Raw genomic sequence first — 23,286 nt, 5'->3', positions numbered from 1 at the left:
TTTAATATATGCCTATCAGTTTCCATTTTAGTACTCAGCAAAGAAAACATAGCGCGCTGTATTGAAAAAGTTAGTATCCCGCTACTGTCCTGGGTTTCCAAACCCGTATCAGCATAGTAATGCACTTTGACTTTCCAGCCAATCCAAGGTCAAATCCCCACCAAATGCCCCCGCACCCCGGGGACATACGGGATATTTAAAGCATACGTTGTGTATTTGTGTATTTGTAAATATCTCGCGAGATCTCGTTAAAATCCGGAAGAAGCGAGGCCACCTGGAAGGTAAAACACGACCTATTTCCCCCCGCTATACCCGGTATACCCACGGACTTGGGGCGGGGGGGGGGGGGTACAATTGACTGGGGCATTACATTTGTTAGTGCTACATGCTACCATTCAAGTGTTTTACAATATGCACATACTATTAAGTAACATATATTTCATGAACGTACTATATATCCTTAAGAAATTATTTCGAATGTATCCAACTGCTGATGTGTGTTTCTGAACAAGGTTGTTTTCAGTGTAGCCACAAATTCGACACTCGCAATATAAAATGCCTATTAATAGTAACACGTGTCGTCTGCCTCTTTACCACCAAAAATATAGTTTGAGAAAGTGCGGACTATATAAATTGCAAGCTATGTTTCCAAACACCGAGCTAGATTTGACAAAGCAAGAAGGAATCATAACGCAATATCTATTTTAATTATTTAATTTGTTGAACTTAGATAAAGATAATATTTAAGTAGTATCCCTGCGCCCAAAAGTGAATGAACATCGAAACGTTAACAAAGAATTACTATGCACTCAAAGCGCATCATTCAATCAAGTGACACAATGATCTCATCCCCTGCGCACAGTCATCACTTGATAGCCGACGTAGGAATAACAAACACACGCCATTTTGACATGCACGTACTAAAGTGCTGACGAGTTAGCTGACGATATAGAAATAGAAGAGAGTTGCTGACCATATATACAAAGAAGGAAAACAAATAAGTTTTGAAATTAAAGATTTTTCAAGACTCATTTTGTTTAATTTATTTTATATACTTTTTATAGTGTACGTATAGACGGATGTTTGTGCTTTTTTTTTTAAATGACATTTCATTGAAATGAATTGAGTTATATTTTTTGCTGAATTGGTGTAAATATGAGAAAATATCACGGATTGAACTTTTTAGGTGTTTCATTTTCAGTCATTTGAAAGCAATTATTTTAATTTTAATCATTTTAATTAAGAAATTATTTCTCTTGAATCTGTTGTCTTTTCGAAGTTGTTTTGTGAATAACAAGGCAAACATAGGCACACTCTTGCTAATGAGTAAAGTTTGATTAATATACATTTCATTTTCTTTATTGGGAATAGCCCAAGCATTCACCCATTTTTATATTTTCATTTTCTATTATTAAACCCCACACATTTACGGGGAGGAAGGCTTCGTGGAGTTTGTTTCTATGCTGTTTCAATAATTCACCAGCCGTTGCATATTATCTACTCATCGTTCCTCCCGGGTGAGAACCCATTTTCTATGTAAATAATGTATATATCTTTCTAAAATACTATTTGAAATTTTATCAGTGGCCCTGAAAAGGATCGTTTTCAATTGAATAATTAGAATAGTCTTTGTTAATGCCACCATCTAAATACCAACCGGAAACGGTTTTAGTGTATCTTTTAAATTCACACTGAATGATCAACCCATTTCTATTTTATTTCTCTGGTTAATAAATCCTTGGCAAGCCTAACTCATATTGTAACACCATAGGATGGAGTCTTATGCTGGGATTGGTACATTCTCCATCCTGGTTTGCCTGGTTACACAGTGACATTATCTTTATTGTCAATACAATATTAATTTGTCATTTACAATCATGCTTCAATAAACCTGGGGCGGCCCCTGTGGTTGGTTTACACGGGGACTCATAGATTCACTGTGCTACATATGAGCACCTTGTTAATACACACATGATCGTGAATCGTAATGGTGAAAACCCGTATAAAACCCTGTTCGTGCAGCGCTATCAGCGTTTTGATTATTCAAGAAACTGCACTAAATCATTGAATGCGAATTATTTATGAAATCATTTCCGACATGGAAACTCCGGGAAATGTCGTGTTATATCTATCTGCAGGTTCTTTGATTTCAACAACAAACGGTCCGCTAAACATGGAAATAATCAAAGGAGACATGTTGTAAAAGAGATAATACGATAGGAAGCTTTTCCGACGACCTGTATCACGTCTTGTAAAGTGTATAAACATGACGTGATACAGAACGTCAGGAAAGCGTCCTGTCAGATTATCCTCGATTTATCGCTTTCAGTTAAAAAAGGACAACCTTTACATCCTTTACATTTATTGAACCCCAACTCGCAGAGAATTAGAAAATTGATATCATGCCTTCTGTGGTCCAAAAGGTCATGTTATAATAAAAGTGCATACAGGATTACCAGGTATCCTAACGTTTGTTGACGTGCCTTTGGCAAGTCGAGATCTTGACGTGTCTACGACAAGTCGTGATATTGACGTGAGCTGTCGCACCGGCAGAAGACCTCAAACAGATTCTTAAACTTGAAAACCATGCAAATGTCATTGATATTAATTCCTATGTTTAATGTTTTATTTAACATTAACGAATCCCCTTGACGTAGTCAAGCGGAACCACATAAGTTTGCTCTTTTGGAAGGTAAGTTCAAAGACACCTGGCTCTTAATTCTCGAAACATATTAAGTCCCTTATAACAGGAATAAGATAAGCTCACTATTATTGATTAGGATTATTTGTATAATATATACATTTAAAAGAAGGTTTTGAACTTTTTCTTTATAACGATAATTTGTATTTATCAAGATCGCGATTAAGTTGGAACTTGGCTTAAGAGCTTCTTGCTTCTTAAACTTGTTACGCTCAAAAAATTGGGCCAGGATTACGCTCAAGAACTTTCGAGAAAATGGACCAGGATTACGCTCACCAGGATTACGTTCAAGAACTTTAGAGAAATTGGGCCAGGATTACGCTCAAGAACTTTCGAGAAATTGGGCCTGGATTGCGCTCAAGAACTTTCGAGAAATTGGGCCAGGATTACGCTCAAGAACTTTCGAGAAATTGGGCCAGGATTACGCTCAAGAACTTTCGAGAAATTGGGCCAGGATTACGCTCAAGAACTTTAGAGAAATTGGGCCAGGATTACGCTCAAGAACTTAAGAGAAATTGGGCCAGGATTACGCTCAATAACTTTCGAGAAATTGGGCCAGGATTATGCTCAAGAACTTTCGAGAAATTGGGCCAGGATTACGCTCAAGAACTTTAGAGAAATTGGGCCAGGATTACGCTCAAGAACTTTCGAGAAATTGGGCCAGGATTATGCTCAAGAACTTTCAAGAAATTGGCCCAGGATTATGCTCAAGAACTTTCGTGAAACTGGGCCAGGATTATGCTCAAGAACTTTAGAGAAATTGGGCCAGGATTATGCTCAAGAACTTTCGAGAAATTGGGCCAGGATTACGCTCAAGAACTTTAGAGAAATTGGGCCAGGATTATGCTCAAGAACTTTCGAGAAATTGGGCCAGGATTACGCTCAAGAACTTTCGAAAAATAGGACCAGGATTATGCTCAAGAACTTTAGAGAAATTGGGCCAGGATTATGCTCAAGAACTTTCGAGAAATTGGGCCAGGATTATGCTCAAGAACTTTCGAGAAATTGGGCCAGGATTATGCTCAAGAACTTTCGAGAAATTGGGCCAGGATTACGCTCAAGAACTTTAGAGAAATTGGGCCAGGATTATGCTCAAGAACTTTCGAGAAATTGGGCCAGGATTAAGCTCAAGAACTTTCGAAAAATAGGACCAGGATGTATCCCCCGTGTAAATTTTCTATCATTCCTTGTCACTCTCACAAATCCTCTTCACGCCAAAGACAAATGGACAGACAGTATTACATTAATTGGCTATCAATGTGAGTGAAGCCGGGCGTTCAAATTAACGGTTATTTTCCACTCGTTGATAGGTTTCTGTCTACTAGAATATAACATCAAATAAATCAAAGAAGTTCGTCGACATATGCAGTGCCCAATGCACATCTTTTCTCGGAATGGCAATATATTGTTAGTGAAAACAGCAAATAGGATCTATATATGTACTCGGAACTCCTCTTTGGTAAGATAATCAGTCCCCTTTTGGATTTACTTAATGCTTCCAGAATTCAATGTTGACATAAGAACAACTAGCATTGTATTTAAATTACTACCAGACAAATGGTTATCGTTCGCAGATGGACAAAAAAGCAAACGTTATCGACATTCTCCTAAAAGGTCTAGAAAGTATATTTCTATTGTAAAATGACTCACTTAATACTCTTGTATGCGTTTTAAAAATATCTTCAATAAGGGAAACTGATTGATGTTTCTGTCATCCCGATCAGATAGGCAGTCATAATGGAACCCTAAATGTTTTGGTACCTCGCCACTTGTTATTATCAGTAACGATCGCATGCTCTCCATAGCTTCCATTCAGTATCTGTCCTGTTATCAACAGTTTCAATCTCCATAGTTTCATTATTAAATCATATCATTTTCCCGTCTGCTTGGGCATCATGGGAACCCTCATCGCGCTCCGAACGCTCTCTGCATCATCGGATATTTGCATTACCATTACAGCAATTTTGAAAATACGTAAGAGTACATATATGTATACATATAAATTATATACATTTATGCCTCAGACATTTACGGGGAATGAACCATTTGGTAAACGAAAATTTATTACCAACAGAGATTCAGTGTATGTCTAACATTTAGATGAAAAATGAGATAACCTTCAGCTTTCCCTATTCAATTTATTTTAAGCAGTCTATTACAGGAATGTGATCAATATGAATTGCAAAATTTAAACATTTTTCACAAACTCAACCTCTGATATCACCATAATGAATTACGTTTTTTAAGGTGAACGTCCTATTCAAAGCGTTTGTGTTGAAAACTCCCAGAACTATGCACCACATATTTAGATTATTTATGATACACTGTAAACTTCAGGGACAACCCCAGTAGTAATCAATGAAGCAATTACAATAGTTAAAGGCATACACGTAAGGCCTTAGAGACAGTGAACGAGAGACATATAACGCGTTAACACCAAAACCTGACAACATATACATAAACATATATCAAAATATGATGGTAGCATGTCATTTTGTGTAACGAATGCTGCTTATGGCGACATACATTGAATGTCACACTAATCAAGGCCGAATCGCCACTGAACGAAAGTCACTGAATGTCAAACTAATCAAGGCCGAATAGCCACTGAACGAAAGTCACTGAATGTCACACTAATCAAGGCCGAATCGCCACTGAACGAAAGTCACTGAATGTCAAACTAATCAAGGCCGAATCGCCACTGAACGAAAGTCACTGAATGTCAAACTAATCAAGGCCGAATCGCCACTGAACGAAAGTCACTGAATGTCACACTAATCAAGGCCGAATCGCCACTGAACGAAAGTCACTGAATGTCAAACTAATCAAGGCCGAATCGCCACTGAACGAAAGTCACTGAATGTCACACTAATCAAGGCCGAATAGCCACTGAACGAAAGTCACTGAATGTCACACTAATCAAGGCCGAATCGCCACTGAACGAAAGTCACTGAATGTCAAACTAATCAAGGCCGAATAGCCACTGAACGAAAGTCACTGAATGTCACACTAATCAAGGCCGAATCGCCACTGAACGAAAGTCACTGAATGTCAAACTAATCAAGGCCGAATCGCCACTGAACGAAAGTCACTGAATGTCACACTAATCAAGGCCGAATAGCCACTGAACGAAAGTCACTGAATGTCACACTAATCAAGGCCGAATCGCCACTGAACGAAAGTCACTGAATGTCACACTAATCAAGGCCGAATCACCACTGAACGAAAGTCACTGAATGTCACACTAATCAAGGCCGAATAGCCACTGAACGAAAGAAACTGAATGTCACATTAATCAAGCCCGTACCGACACTAAACGGATGTCACTGAATAACACACTTAACAATGCCGAACATTTACTAAACGAAATACACTAAACGTCACACTAATTAAGACCAAACCTACACTAAACGCCATACGATAAATGCCACACTAATCAAGGCCGAACATATACTAAACGAAATACGCTAAATGCCACACCAATTAAGGCCTAACAGACACTTAACGCTATACGCTAAATGCCACACAAATAAAGGCCTAGCAGACACTTAACGCTATACGCTAAATGCCACACAAATAAAGGCCGAACATACACTAAACGCCATACGCTAAATGCCACACTAATCAAGGCCGAACAGACACTAAACGCATTACACCATACGTCCCATTTGGTAACCCGGCGCATAAATTATTTTAACATGCCATGTCAAAAAATAGATCTGACGATACCTGATTTTGATTTGTGGTACTAAAATATGTAGGCATGCGGCGGACAGCCTCAAAAAGAATGAAAAAAGTCGCCTATATACACCATGCATGACACAGCGGGGCAGTCTTATATCGGCTCTTCAATAGCGTTATTAATATTGCTATCTCCTATTCTAATGTGATGGTTTTCTCCACTTCCATAAATGTTCAAGAAATCTTACTTAGAATTGCATGTATTGAGTCGTTCCTTAACACATACTGCCAATTACGTAATTGTAAATCTCATGTTCGCGGATGCAAGACATGAAGAACAGACAAGTACGCTCACATGTTCATCTAAATATGGATATGTAAGAGTAAAAGTACAAGAACCTTTAATTTCAAACGTATATCTCTTCGATTGGATGAAACAGTAATCGAAAGCTTTCAGTTTCTTATCTGAACATTTCTCAGGTAACTGGATATGTAGTAGGCCATTTTCGAATATATTGTAGCACTGAAACCATAAGCTGATAACTCATTTGTGTTTCATGGTCATCACAAACAAAGAGACCAATAATGAAAATATCCTATCAGAGTGCAGGAATGAAACAAATAGTGACGTCAGAACGCCGCGTGGCTGAATCTATGTGAACGTCTGTTTTTTTTTGTTACATCAAAGACTAGGACAATGCGATTATGTAAGCATTACTTAGACATGCGTGCATTGCATTTACTTAACCGGTTATGTTATCTTTCTTTTTATATATCAACCTTTAAATGATTATCAGCATATTTTATTAAGCTGCATATCGACCTTTGCAAAAATGATTCAAAAATAAAGGATATCAGCACATATCTGTTCCATTTTCAACCTTTCGAGAAAGAAAGATGCATTCATAAAGCTTCAACGGTTCACTACACCGAAACATTTGCTAACACAACTCAATACACCGTTTAATTACATCAATTTGTTAAGAAGCCATTCGGTTATAAATTCGTTCTCCGAAAGACGCCAATCTCAAATGCCAAAACAAATCCAATTTTGGAATTCTTTGCAATTGACGTTGTTAGTCTTCTCCGATGATTCTGGCTGTAATCAGGTACGAACAAAGAGTATTTTACATTTATAGCAAAAGTAAAGGTCAATCGCAGATGAGCTCCTCTCGTCATAGCCATGAACGTTAAATTATAGCGCGTTCCTTCTTATCGGTCCTACGTACAAATTATGCTATAAACGGTATACTTAGTGGAGTTCAATTATTAAGCTCTCGGCCGCAGGTTTATAGACTTTAGTACTGCAAATCCAAATCAGGTATCATCAGATTTACATTTTGACATGACATGTTAAAAGAATTAAAGCACCGAGGTAAAAAATGGGTCGGATGGTGTTATGCTGTTTAAATAGTGCGAAACAAAACACCATTTTAATTATGTATAAAAGATTGCAACATAAATGTAAATTTGAAAGCAAACCAAAGAAGCTTACATAAATCTTGGAGGAGAACAAATGTGTTGACGAAAAGACCTTGCCTGATTTTATCAAATACAAATAATGAAAAAGTCAAAACGTCCTCAGCAAATATCGGTATTTGTTTAATTCATTTTACACTAGCAATTAACTTGCAAGATTAAAGTAATGTTCATATATCCTGGTACATATCGGTTTATCAGTTATTGTTATAGAACTAGCTTAATGCATTAAACAATATCAAATTACATAACATATTCTTAGGAAATAAAAGCCAATTGTCGGTAACAGTTTGGAGCCATTTAAAATATAAAAAAATACAATCTAATTTTTATTGCCTGCGTACATGATTTAAAAAAAAATCGCCTGTCGCGTTAACAACCTTCAACGCTTTCAGCGCTTTCATTAAACTTTTATCTTGCTAATGGCCCCTTACGTATCTATTAAATTGTTTAACTCCTGTGCCATTTAGCTGATCGTTGTTGATATTCATAATGATGTTTCATGAATATTAAATCCTGAGCTGCCTGGCATTACATTCTATGTTAATGAAACCATTTTTGTCAAATACATTTTCTGTTTCTGGAGATAATGTGTGTGCATTAATAAGATAAGAATATAGAAAATTCGTCACAATAACTATAGAAGAACTGGACTTTTCAAAAGTGTCATGTGCAATAAATCATTCGGCTACGGGTGGTTTTAATGCTACAGGTTAATTAAAACATTTTTATGAAAATCGATTCCATTTTTTTCTAGCATTTATGCATTTTAGCGTTTCGTGGTGAATTTGCAATATCATGCGAACCGATCGATCATACCACATAAAACACGCGAGAAATGGGAATGAATTTTGAGGACACAAAATCTCCTTTAATCCCCATGTGAATTTCTGTTTTGCTGAACGTTTCAAGGCGGAGATCCCAACATGTATTGCTGAACGTTTCAAGGCGTAGATCCCAACATGTATTGCTGAACGTTTCAAGGCGGAGATCCCAACATGTATTGCTGAACGTTTCAAGGTGGAGATCCCAACATGTATTGATGCATGTGCTGTGTGTCGGAGTTGTTATCACGGTGTGTGTCTCTCATTTTGGTGCCTGTTAGGTTTTACATTTTTTCCCTTTAACAAGTTATTCGTCACATGTGTGGCTACCAGGTGTGTCCCTGTAGTTTCAATGTAAATGTAATTGATATTGTAGTTAAGGTGATGATAAGGAAATCAAATTTCTATCGGTGTTTGGTATCTATGAAAGAGAATGGCAGATATTTCAAACGTCGTTTACCATTGGATATTTACGTAGCCTTTCCAGTAAGAATACATAAATGAAATGAAACAATGTCGCCACAACGCCGTGCGTTTCATGCAATATGAACGTTTTATGACTTATAATAACACTTGTATTTTTTAATTCATTTTAATGTTAAACATGTTGTATATTCATGCTTGGTTTAATTACTTGATATGAGGTTGAATCAACCATGGAATGCAGGCACCTAAAGTAAGCATCTGTCATGAGTTCATTTAAGTCAAAAATAGGTGCTTACAGCTACCGTTCTCGTAAATTGTCCCCCCATCTGCAGTGTATGGGCTGCGGTGCAACAGGCATACAAAACTGAACAGTTTGCTGAACTCATGAATGATGGTCCCCCCCCCCCCATTTGCAGTGTATTGGCTGCGGTGCAATAAGCATACAAAACTGAACAGTTTGCTGAACTCACGGCTAATGTATCACATCACACATTAAAATGTTTACTGTTAAATCACGTGACTAGCGAGCACAATTGAGAGTTGCTTATGATGCCGAATAAAGATACACTTATATGACGATTTTGATTAATTTTCTTTTTAAAACGCAATAGGAGGTTATTCCCAGTGCAATGCAAGTCCCATGCCACTCCCATGCATTATTTGAAAAATAAGATAATTATTGTTTTATATTAAGAGGAAGTCCTATTAGCAAAAACAACTATTGTAAAAGCTTCAATAAATAATTACAATATGTGTGACAACGGGTGACAAATAGTAACAATAAGAATCATGTAAACAAGTAACGTTCCCAACAGTTTTGTATGCAAAAACCTCGAACTAATTTCTGTCGACTGTTCAGTCTAAATGAACTAAGTTCTTTTAAACTTTGTTTGTCTGTTGCTTAGTGTCTGATAAGCATTTAGAGGGTCTAAGTTCAATGTGTGACCACAGAGCCTGACGCTTAAGTCTCCATTGTATAATTTGTATTAACATTTTGTCAAAACATTTAAATTTATCGTATTTTGTATCATGATTTCTGTATTTTCCATGATATTTTATTTTTCCATAATTCATGAGATATTCAACAGAGTCTGAACCTTGAGATATCTCAACAGTCTAATTGATGGTCACTTACGGCTCTTTTAAAGGGAATTTCACTTGCGAATTTGTTGTATATAATAGCTTCAAAAATTGCAATCAAATAATCAAATTATCCCAAATTAACTGGCATTAATAAAACAGTGCAAATAAAGAGATGTTTGTACATATATATATTTCTCAATAAACCTGAACACGCGAATAAATGTCCTATACATCCATGTTAAAAAATCGCCGTGAACAGATTCAACCAAAGTTTGATTGTGTCAGGCAAAACATGTCGTTGGTCGTTAAATTGTTTTAATATCAATGATTCATATTATACGATTTTATAATTGCTGTATCTTTTATGTTTTGTTTCCTACGTATGTTTGTAATGTTTAATGCAGAATTGAATGGCTTAGTCTGTGATAGATCGGTGTATGAAAATATATGGTCTGTGAGGTCCGGACTTCACGATGTTCCAATAACTGACCAAATGATACTTTGTACTATTCCATTGTAATTGCGTGTATAGTTTCATGAAGGTGTATTTGCGCCTTTGACCAAAGAATAGCAGCGAAATCAACTCTACCATACCATGAATTGAAACGGTGTGGTTTCACTCTGTATTTTTCAAGAAATCTGTGCAATATACGGGGGGAATGGGTCCGATGTCAGAGTACTGACACGTAGGTGTTTATTCAATTTCAATATGGTAATTAGAAGTAGTTTCTTTGCAATAATCAACTTTTAAGGCGTCATATTGTTTGTCCTATGGTTTTCAGTAGCACGGATGCCTCATTTGAGTAAACATGCTTCACATTCACATGACTATCTGGTGTTATATGTTCCACCTTAGAACCTCTCCACAGCCACAAGAGGCAACCAAGGCTGAAATGTGATTTGAAGTGGTGCTCTTGTCTCGGCAATTATTTCCAAATAGACGCTTTGTATAACGAGCGACAGGAACGGCTCTCCCAGTCATTCCAGCAATCAAATTTCCTCTACCGGTAAGCGGACAAACAAGAGTGTGTATTCGCTTGCCTGTCCAACTAAATAAGGAAACACGATAACTGATCAAGCGAAGTTTTGTGGAAAACACGACATTCGACAATTTAGATCTATGAGGTTAAAGTCCCATATGCACATCAATGGCTGACAGCAAAACGTGGAATTGAAAACTTATTTCTATTTGAAGTTAGCGGAGATCTAACTGCATTCGAAAGACATCCATTATACGCGTACACAGGACAATTGTGCCCGCTTAATTTGCATACTCGACTTATTAATGTAAAATTTCAATGTTTATATTGTATTGAGGCGAAATTATTACTCAATTGACTACTCACAAGACCGCATAGAGCTATGTCGTACAGTCCTTGCTCCTTCATCAAATGAAACGGGGTAGGTCAAATCGCAATCCCCACCTCACTCTTTAATTGTTTTATTTTTTTGTGTTTTTCATTTCGACAATGTAACAAATAAGAATAAATATACATTCTGGAAGGGAGATCCTTCAAACGAAACACAAACAGTTCAGGTTTACGAACAGTCTCTCGTCCAAGACTAGACTCAGACTCAGAAAAAAACCACTTCATATAAATACCAAGATTCCGCATTATTCCATTCGTTATACAAACATAAATGTGAATAATTGTTATTTCGAATGTAATAAAATTCAGCAAATTTCATAATCAAAATAAAGAAATAACGAGCTAAAGATTTGCAGTATAGCCCCTGGAGTCTGAACTCAGACTTGAGATTGCTCGTAATTAAAGCCCCAGAATTCACGTTTGCCAAAAATAACAGATACGTTGCTGACCGTGGTAAGAAGTGTTACCTCCAACATTAACCAATGAAGATATTGTGCTAGTTATGTGCTATTGTGTATGTGTGTTAGACTGGGTTCTTGTGCGCTTTAGTCAGTAATATCGTAACATTAAAGGCAACTGGGCTTGTCCTTGTAGTTTCCCTCCTTTTATACATTTTCAAAACCCACATGTTGATGCTTTCACCGAAAGTGTGTGTGTATATGACATATTAGTTCTAACAGGTATTACAAACAATAAGGGAAACGTTGCAAACTTTATAGATGTCAGATTATCTTGTTAGCCACGGGCCGAATGTTTATATAGTTACGTGTGCTTTGAATAGGTGCAAAATGTTATACGTTTGTCAGCTTGATATTTACAATGAACGCATAATGATCCTTCGAATCTGTCTCTTAATCCATAATGAAATTACCACAGTGTCCTTATAAGGAGGAATACAGCTACGTGAACTACATAGACGCCTCAGGCCAGCTGAGAGATAAGAAGGGAATACAGAAACTATGAAGTCGACTTAGGCTTATTTGTCTGATGTTTACTGATACATGGACATCCATTACTGGATACTGGATACTATTTACTGGATACATCCAGTTAGGCGAAATAAAGGATGACGTAAACATCTGAGTAATGGTATCAGTGCTTACAAGATGTATTTTAAACATAATTATCTTGAAATGATGTCATAGACGATATATTTTTATTTGAATCTTATTCAATATGTCAACTTCGGCCTAAACAAAAACTTCATTTTGTATTTGTGTTTTGTTTATACATGTGTTGTACACTGAATAAGAACCCAGGTGTAGTTCAGGATCTACTCTACAGTATTAAAAATAATGCATTGTTTTGGTCTGTCTGTTGTGTGTTCTTTTGTCTCTAAATAACACAATGAAAACTACAGGGAAAATACGGATTTTCATTAAATTTAATATTGCCTCAACTACAAACCGTGAGGTATACGCTCGTCCTCTGGGAACAGTTATCTGTAGACTTTGTGTTATTGGTAGTTTTTCAATCGTGAGCACTATTGAACAAATTGATATTCAGGAATTTATTATTTATTTCTGAAACACATTATTGCTAATTTGATTTGATTATCTATATTCGTTGTAGTTAGTAAAACTGAAACATGATATACATCACAGAACACCATGTATTAATAGCACAGGTCTTCGATAAAACAGATCCAATGAAAGATAAAAACAGACTGCTTTAAATATCCATTTGACCCAATCAATATCTTAGTAAAATAAACACCAGTAAACGGAGTTCACTCGCTACTAGCATGAAGTGTATGTTCTTAGTTGCTCTCGTGCGAAACAATGCACACACCTTATTTTCTGAACAAATTGCTCTAATAGATATATTATACCAATTATTAAATCTGCTACAATAACATAAATGAAACTACAGAGACAAGCCCGGTGACTAAAGAAATTGTGCGGACCCTGTTTAGAGGTCCAGGGTTAGTGGTCAAGGGTTAATACTAGGGATGCAAACGAATAGTCGAATATTCGAGCAAACGTTTGGTATTCGAATGTCAAAATCGGTATTCGAATATTCGATGTTTTGTTGTTGAATAAATATAATAATAAACCTTTTGCCTACAACTCTGTTGTTGTGTTTAATGTTCGTTTGCCTTGTTTTTACAACGATTGGTCTATACTGCTAGAGGTGTGAATGTGATGACAATACACTAAACGCGCGTCATATGTCATTTAGGGACATATCCTCGGGTACTATAAAAGTCCCCGTAATAATACACTAACTGGCTATAAGATAGGTGACACAAAAAATCAATTATTTCCGGTAAATTTGAATGCCTTTGCCAATTAAGGAATAAACTAGTTCCCGAGTTGGTTTGTTTTTCCATTGTTTTATTTAGTACAGGTCAATCCCAGAACGAGGCTGCTGTCCTACGGAAAGACCCTACATGTACATTGGCGTATTAACGCCATTTGACCAGAACTCCATCTAAGTTCACGTTGTTTCCAAAAATGAAATTATTTTTTCTTTGTTCATAATGTTTTACGTTTTCTCTTTCTGAAATGAGGCTATTACTTGAGCGAATATTATAATAGTTTACTACAACTTTTAAAAGATGTATTTTGGTAATCGAATATTCGAATATTCATTCGAAAGAATTACCGAATATTCGAATATCAATTTTACCATTCGTTTGCATCCCTAGTTAATACACATGGTTAGAGGCCCTGGTTAGAGGTCAAGAGTTAAGGTCAAGGGTCAGAGGCCTAGGTTCGAGGTCAAGGGTTTGAGGCCCAGGGTTGGTAAGAAGCCTAGGGTTGGCTAGAGACCCAGGGTGTTAATTGATTATTTAAACTGGTTTATGAGATCTCAATCACTCAATAAAATCAATATTAATAATAAAACTCTAATCGGAACCAGCATCAACTTGAAATGATGAAGAACAAAGTAAAACAAATTCCATACGTTAAATTCAAGTACATATGGCCATGTGTTGTGTGTCATTTTAGTTTTCGTTATTGTGCCTATAACAAGCTCACTGTGCCTATACCAAGCTCAATGTGCCTATAGCAAGCTCATTGTGCCTATACTAAGCTCAATGTGCCTATAACAAGCTCACTGTGCCTATACCAAGCTCAATGTGCCTATAGCAAGCTCATTGTGCCTATACCAAGCTCAATGTGCCTATGACAAGCTCACTGTGCCTATACTAAGCTCAATGTGCATATAGAAAGCTCGTTGTGCCTATAGCAAGCTCATTGTGCTTATGGCCAGCTCAATGTGCCTATAACAAGCGTAATGTGCCTAACACAAGCTCAATGTGCCTATAGCAAGCTCAATGTGCCTATAGCAAGCTCAATGTGCCTATAGCAAGCTCAATGTGCCTATAGCAAGCTCAATGTGCCTATAGCAAGCTCAATGTGCCTATAGCAAGCTCAATGTGCCTATAGCAAGCTCAATGTGCCTGAAGCAAGCTCAATGTGCCTATAACAAGCTCATTGAGCTTATAACCAGCTCACTGTGTCTATAGCAAGGTCACTTTTCCTATAGCAAGCTCATTTTGCCCTTAGCCAGTTCATTGTGCCCTTTGCAAGCTCAGTGTGCCTATAAGAAGCTTATTGTGCTTATAACAAGATCCTTGTGGCTATGACAAGATCATGGTGCCTATAACAAGCTCAATATGCCTATATCAAGCTCAATATGCCTAGAGTTAGCCCATTGTGCCAAAACAAGCTAATTGAGCTTATAACCAGCTAAATGTGCCTGTAACAAGGTCACTTGCCTATAGCAAGTACATTGTTCATATAGCAAGCTCATTATGCTCCAAGCAAGCTTATTTAGCCTATAACAAGCTCATTGTGCATATAACAAGGCCATTGTGCCTATAGCAGCTCATCGTGCCTATAAAAAGACTATTGTGCCTTTAGCGAGCTCAGTGTGCATATAACAAGCTCATTGTGCCCTTAGCAAGCTCACTGTGCCTATAATAAGCTCATAGTGCCTAGAACAAGCTCACTGTGCCTATAATAAGCTCATAGTGCCTAGAACAAGCTCATTGTGCCCATAGCAAGGCCATTGTGTCTATAACAATGTCATTGTGCCTATAACAAGCTCACTGTGCCTATAACAAGCTCATTGTGCCTATAGCAAGCTCATTGTGCCTATAACAAGCTCATTGTGCCTTAAGCATGGCCAGCGTGCCTATAACAAAGCCATTGTGCCTATAACAAGCTAACTGTGCCTATAACAAGCTCATTGTGCCTATAGCAAGCTCACTGTGCCTTAAGCAATCTCATTTTACTTATAGTAAGCTCACTGTGCCCATTACAAGCTCATTGTGCCTATAACAAGCTCATTGTGCCTATAGCAAGCCCATTGTGCCTTAAGCATGGCCAGCGTGCCTATAACAAGGCCATTGTGCCTATAACAAGCTAACTGTGCCTATAACAAGGTCATTGTGCCTATAGCAAGCTCACTGTTCCTTAAGCAATCTCATTTTACTTATAGTAAGCTCACTGTGCCCATAACAAGCTCATTGTGCCTATAACAAGCTCATTGTGCCTATAGCATGGCCAGCGTGCCTTTTACAAAGCCGTTGTGCATTTAACAAGCTAACTGTGTCTATAACGAGCTCACTGTGCCTAAAACAAGGTCATTGTGCCTATAGCAAGGCCATTGTGCCTTTAGGAAGGCAATTGGGCCTATACCAAAGGCCATTTGGCCTTTAACAAGGCCACTTCACCTATAGCAAACTCATTGTGCCTTTAACAAGCTCATTGTGCCTATAACAGGCTCATTGTGCCTATAGCAAGCTCACTGTGCCTTAAGCAATCTCATTTTACTTATAGTAAGCTCACTGTGTCTATAGCAAGTTCATTGTGTCTTTTGTAAGCTTATTGTACATATAGTAAGCTCAATGTGCCTATAGCAAGCTCACCGTGTCTATTGTGCCTATAACAAATTCAATGTTTGTACCGTGCTTGTTTTATGTTCGCCAGTTCAGTATGTGAGGACAGACAATTTGTGGATGTATTGAAGTTCTAATCATCATTAAATTCGTCAGGCATGGGTTTTAAATTACCATAAATTCCGTAATAAACAACTAGAACTATATTTAATCAAAATTTGCGTACCTGTTCCTGATAGTTTGAACAAATTTTATGCACGCCTCGTTGTAATGATTGAATTACCTCAAGTACCGGGCGTAGAACCGCAGACTGTCAGGGACAAATGCATGTGTATATTGTAATTAATTTTATGTCCTGTATCGAATGAAACAAAACGCTTATCGCCGGAGGAAAGCTTTCCGAGCACGGCGTTAAATGCAATTCGCTTTATATCATAATCAATTTCATTCCATTAAAATAGGAATGCAATTTGTCTAAACTTATCATTAATGACGACACGAAAAGATCGTATCTATAGCTTATTTGGAAAATTAAGCTTAGCTACTAGTTTATAATTATGTAAGTCGTGACTATCGACTAAAGTTGCTCCTAAAATAAGTATCTAAGGATAGGTTATACATAGAAAAGGATTTGAATTTAGTTTAAAACATTTTGGAAAAGTACTCTTTCTGAAGCATGACCCTGAGGAAAGATCTAAAAGTAGAAATTTACCCTATTTGTACACTTATTTGGAAACCATAGAAAACAGAGATGCATGTTTTATATCCAGCTAATTTTGTATGTTTCTTACTGAACAAGTGTTGTTCATTGTTAAGAAAGAAATATCTAATGTCTACAAATATCAAGGAGATAACTTTAAGGGGCACTATATATGGTTGCACTTGCCCGATGCATTTAAGAAATAAAAGCTTTAATATATAGGGTTGACAATTAATAGCTACGTCGCCACATATTCACGTTTAAAAAGCGCCAAAATATCGCTAATTTTGATCCGTACACAAACCATATGTTATTTGCCATTAAAATCAACGAAGATAAACATTTATGCAATTCTATCAAGTGTAGACCTATATTGAGCCCACCAAGTGGTTGAGATATATTCTACAAAAGGTTCATACATTCGAAACGATTCGTTTGAGATTATTCATTGACAGTAATGGCAAATGTAACACCAGCTATGCCCCAAGCACCGGCTTAATTTTCAGGAAACCCTAACTTATGTTCAACGATCCCCGCGGACCAGAGACTAGACAACATACGAAATAACAAAATACATTACTTGCACACGACATAGTCTGTAATGGGAAAATCCATATAGTGAAATACGTGACGAATGAACGACAAGATGGTCCTTTTACAGAAATGATGTTTGCAGGTACCGTCTCATAGTCAAACCTTTACATTTTTTCACATAAAAGTGACACTCTTATTCAAAATCAATACCTACACATTTATAACAAACATAAATGTTTAGTGATAAACCTTAACTACTTACTAAATAATGCATTTATGGAAAATATTAATACCTGATAATAAGATTGTAACCGTGTATTTAATAGCAGAAACCACAAAAATATTAAAATGATTGATGAATGATAAAAGATTTTCTGTGTTCTACTTGAGTTTTGTGAGGTAGAAATACCGTGTTTTATGCTCATTTCTTTTAAATTCAACTCGGTATCCTTCATAAGACCATTGTTTTCGACATGTATTCATCTTTTTTGGAATAGTAAAATAATGTTATAAATTGTGTTAAATCTTATTTGTGAGTGCATCTTTTAAGTATTTCTCTACGCAGTGGTTTGCAGTTGGTGAGCGATTCGCACTGAATTGTACTCTTGGAAAACCTTAAAACATAAGCTATATACCATGACACAAACATCAGAACTCAGAAACATAATAAGATCTACTTCTGTTTTAAGCCGTTTCAATATATCTTGTATATAATAGTATGAAATACAATGTCGCAATATTGTATGTATATGATGAACAAAAAATATTCAAAATAAATCAGAACTAGGAATGCATTACCATTTGTAAATCATGCAATAATTTGATTTCGTCCCAAATCGCCTAAAGCTGTAATTTGTATAAAGTGATGAAACTCCATCTAGCGTTATCGCCTAAATTTCAACTGCCAGCGGTTGTGATAAAAAGGACATACGCAATCTTTTGTTTCCATCAACTTTGATCGATCAGGATATTTGTACCATTAAGGTCATTAATGTCCATTGCATCTGTGGACCAGGTATTTTGATGATAATTGCAAGTTATAATTTTCACATTGATAAGACGTAGTTTGATCCCTATAGACACATTTAGTACAGTTTTCCAAGGGTCAGATAAAGGCCCTAAGTCGCTCACTTATCCTCAAACCAATATGCTTGTATAGACATAGAGCCTCAAAAATGTACATTTTACTTCAAAACAAGGGCCACTTTTTGTTTGTTTTTTCATAAATAAAAGTCTTCATGTATGTTTGAACTTGTCTTTGTCATGAAATTTTTAGCGTTAAAATTATTCCTACCTTATACGCCGTTTTTATGACGAAATTTACCCCCGGGTGCAAATATGTGTATAAAGACACAAAAACACATGGGGGGAAATTAACACAAAGTTCGGAGATGGGTTGATGTTGCCCCCGTGTATATTTCATGTCATATAAACGCAAAATTGATTTGTCCCCCGAGGATTTTTCATGTCATAGAAACGCAAATTTTGATTTGTCCCCCGGGGATTTTTCATGTCATATTAACACAAAATTTGATATGTCCCCGGGGGTATTTCATGTCATATACAAGCAACATTTGATTTGTCCCCGGGGTTAATTCGCTTTTGGCAGGGATTTAGAGTAAATAATTGACAAATAAAAAACGGACGGAAACTGTCATAATAATTCGGGTTTTTTACAATATCATTTTTTATATCAAAGATTTGTTTGTAATTCCTCGTCAGAAGTTTCAACAAGGAACTGAATTGTTTCAAATACAATGATTATAATCGAGTTAAAGGGGCTATATACCGTATGATGAAATAGCGAAAATTGGAAATTGTCGAAAACTGACATAAATTTGGTATCGATGTGTACAATGCATTGAAAATAACAAACTGAAGTACCACATAGTTTACAATAAAAATTTTTTTTGCAGTTTTTTCGTATTTTTTACATTAAAAAGAATACTAGGTATGTATACTTAGTAGAATTCATTCTTATGCGTGATTGGCTAGTCGATGGTATCACGTGATATTACCAAGTTAGGTATATAGCTTAAATATTCCAACCGTTTAGGTAGCACATAGCACAGTGGCTACAACACCTGACTGCAATTGTGGCGACACCGGTTCGAACCCGGTCTCCCACTCGATTTGTTGTTGTTGTTTTTTTAATTTTGGTATTTTTTTGTTACAATTATGATATCAAAGAGTAAAACATTTTGTTAAATAATTGTCTTGAGATTTGTTACAGAAAAAAAACTTTTTTTGAGCCAACCTGGTGTTTAGTCTCTTTAACTTTTGTGTTTTCAACTTTGATTATTTGGTCCCTCATTGAGGCACAAACTACCATACTGAAGTACTAAATTTTAAAAACACATTTAATTAAAAGCTATCGCACTCAAATTAAGCAGATTCTTTGAAGTTTTCCACTTAAATCAGAAACTTCATTCTTAATTCGTTCTACAACTTCCTTAACAAATTTGAAATGTACTAATAGTCTTACTTAATTAAATGAGAGGGCATATGCCCTTTATATTAGTTTCTCTAAATGTTCTACTTTGATGATGACTTACTTTACTTCACTATAATGATATTAGAACTAAAAAGATGTATAAATATCACAAGTCACATGTAATAGTTTTATCCATAATGTGCGTTTAATTTCCAAACACTAACCATTGACTTTTATTGCAATATTCATTTTTAAAGAGTCATATCGGATTATCAGGCATGTATTTAATCTAAAAGTAAGTTTTATGACTTAATACAACTTAATCAATTTTAAAGAGCATATTGCTCGCTTGGGTTTCCGAGAAAACGAAGTCTGTTTGCACTTAGAAGAAGTGGTACCTTTTTCATCCAGTCATTTATATACAGAGCCAATTGGAAACCATCAAAACTATTAAGAAAATACTTAAACAATCAACGTTGCGATACACACACGCACGTAATCGCATTCCTTTGTAATTTTTGTAATAAACATTCGCATTTAAACAGGAAATTCACCCAGACTGTATGCGCTGCCATACTTAAGTAACATAACAGAAGCATTTAGACTCTTGTAGACAAATTTATTAGTTTTAGAAATGCAGCTGTAATGTTGTGTCTCTGCAAACGACAAAATTATTCAACAGAGAATGACTTTATTTAGACGTGATCGGGGCATCTGGATGGTAAGCCTCACTTAGTTGAATGATTTTGGTTAAAACTGTCATTGTTAGTCCCAGTGCTGATTGCTCTGCGAGCTAATCCTGTTTTATTTCTGTATTTCCTATAGCTGGCAAATTGTTGCCCACTGCCGAGGCATAAACAAGGTTTACCGCCTTATTCCAAAGATCGAAAGCCCGATATAGGCTCGCATAGAATGAAATTTGCGAACTGATTCTCCATACTTCTGTCAAGTCTTGGTTTATCATGACTGATTCCAGAAATGTATAGGTCAGGACATAGAGTAAAAAATGAAAAGCTAAACGGTTTCCGTATACGGTCAAACGAAAACATTGGTACCCCTTTTAAAATATAATCTTAAAAATAACGAATAATTGCAAGATTGTCAACACTTGATGATAGTCATTTGAAACACAATTTTATTTTTACTTTTAATTCATTTATAAATAGCAATAAAAGACAAAAACAGGAGCGATTTTGATATTGATGGATCACCTACTCGTGGAATATTCACACAATATATTTCAGCATTTTCCTATTTCAGATAAGACTAGAGGCTCAGCGTCACGTGTATTTGATGTCGATATCAAAAGACGTCATTTGAATTCAATTCAAAGGCGGAATGAATTAACGCAGCTGTGATTATTATTTGTATAATAATGTTATTTGTTCTAGTCTGTATGCCGCTGTTCCCTCCTATTTCCCGACTAGTGACAGTGTCAGATGGAAGAAAAAAACCTTAGTGACCGTTATTGTTTGCTGCTTGCAAGCGAGACATACTGTATATAGACATAACCTTACGCAAAGTGCAGAGAATAAGATTTGATTAAAGTGAAAAAGATCATAAATCATGGCTTTGTTGTAATATTAACATTGCGACAGATTTCTAGATTCACTGTGCAGATTACAGCCATTAAACTCTTATTTAGTGTTTTGTACCGAGAGAGGGTGCATATCGTCACGAATTTTACATCATTTAAAGCTTAGGATCAGAATTGAAATATATTACAGAGAGTTAAAAACGAAAAAACTACTTGTATCAATCTAAATTTAGAACGGGATCGAAATTGGTATGTTTAAAAGAAATGTAGGATTTAATGTTCACTAAAAAGCTTGGAAGACTAAGGTTTTATTAAAAAAAAAATAAAGATAAAAATAATAAATATTTGCTTACCAAATTTTGGAATGTCATATCCGATAGAGTCCTGGTTGGCGAATTCCCCGAACGTCCCCTGCATATCTCTGCTGTGAAGGGCCTTGAGCTTAATGTCAACCGAACTTGTGCCCGGGTAGAACGATTTAGAAAGGTCCCGCAATATTCTCAATCTGTTGTTCAGTTTGAATTTACACTTGCCATTCCGGCATCCTCGCAACTTGTCCTTGGCTGCTATTGTTAGTGTTGTGTGAAAGCAAAGAAATGCTGTAACAACTAAAGCGCATATCTTCATCTCCCGCGATTAATTTGAATTTTCTGAACTTTTCTTTCGTACTTATTCCACAGGAACTAAACGAAAATATGTGTTGCATTCAACTAGACATCGTTCACGGAGTGTGTATACTGGTGGTGTTCTGTTGAAGTTGAATTTTAATTTCGTCGACATAAATGTAAAGAGAATTAACCGATAGTAAATAAGACATCCACTGTTGCCTCAGTCCGCCGTGCTATCGAAATTCCATGTAGCTTTTGCGACATCAGTTTGCCGTCGAGCCTATTGCCACCCACGTTCGGGATACGTAGGTTCTCTGTATGAGTGTATTGGATGCCGCTAGTTAATTCATTTTAACAGTTCTTATATGATTCGTAATTCCATACTGAAAGTAGATAAAGGATACTCCCGGTAGTGCGACAAATATTTATGGAGGCATTGAGCATGGAACAAAAATATGGAATGTGCAAATCGATCATTACAGAAACACTGAGAAAGGAAGTGAGGACAGAACACAATGATACCGGTGGCTGCATTTTAATAACAATAAATAAATGCCAGATCACTGTCAAACCACCTGTCCCATGTTACGCCACAAAACCGGGCTTTATGAATGTTCAAACATTCCTATGAAGAAATATCCGTTCGAAAATCATTCATCTCGGTCAAAGATTTAAATCTTCTTTTGAAGTGAGATATGGTATAAGAGGATTTGGATGTAATGACAGAGGCTTGGCACGTTCCGGCGAGCAGCATTCCGGTGCCTTGGTTTGACACACGTGCTGCAATTCTTCTCATTGTAATTCGCTACGCACTTCGAGCGTCAATAAATCCCACGATACGCTTGATTAACTGCACTTAACGTCTATCATCGTGTTAGTGAATTAATTCAACATTTCTAAATTTATGTAACAAGCACGTGTAAGTGATTGTGTTTAATCAATCGTTTAAAACATACGTGATTCTAGACAATTGATACATAAACCTTTCTTTTATTCCAAAGAATATAAATTCATCGCGCTGTTAAAACTGAACTAAGCATACATGTTAACCCCACGA

At 36.4% G+C, this 23,286-nt stretch overlaps 1 protein-coding gene across 1 annotated transcript in view; it reads right to left on the bottom strand.

Annotated features, from left to right (window-relative positions):
* LOC128239027 (uncharacterized) overlaps positions 1 to 22,533 on the bottom strand; it is a 42,121-nt gene extending 19,588 nt beyond the window's left edge. Inside the window, exon 1 of the mRNA XM_052955454.1 lies at positions 21,975 to 22,533. Coding sequence (XP_052811414.1) covers positions 21,975 to 22,248 — 274 coding nt within the window. The 5' untranslated portion in view covers positions 22,249 to 22,533. The remainder of the gene's footprint in view (positions 1 to 21,974) is intronic.
* Positions 22,534 to 23,286: the final 753 nt, after the last annotated feature.

The sequence above is a fragment of the Mya arenaria genome, chromosome 6 (genome assembly GCF_026914265.1).
Source record: "Mya arenaria isolate MELC-2E11 chromosome 6, ASM2691426v1".
Lineage (NCBI taxonomy): Eukaryota > Metazoa > Mollusca > Bivalvia > Myida > Myidae > Mya > Mya arenaria.
The sequence above is the reverse complement of the archived record's forward strand: the minus strand, read 5'-3'. Positions and strand labels throughout refer to the sequence as shown.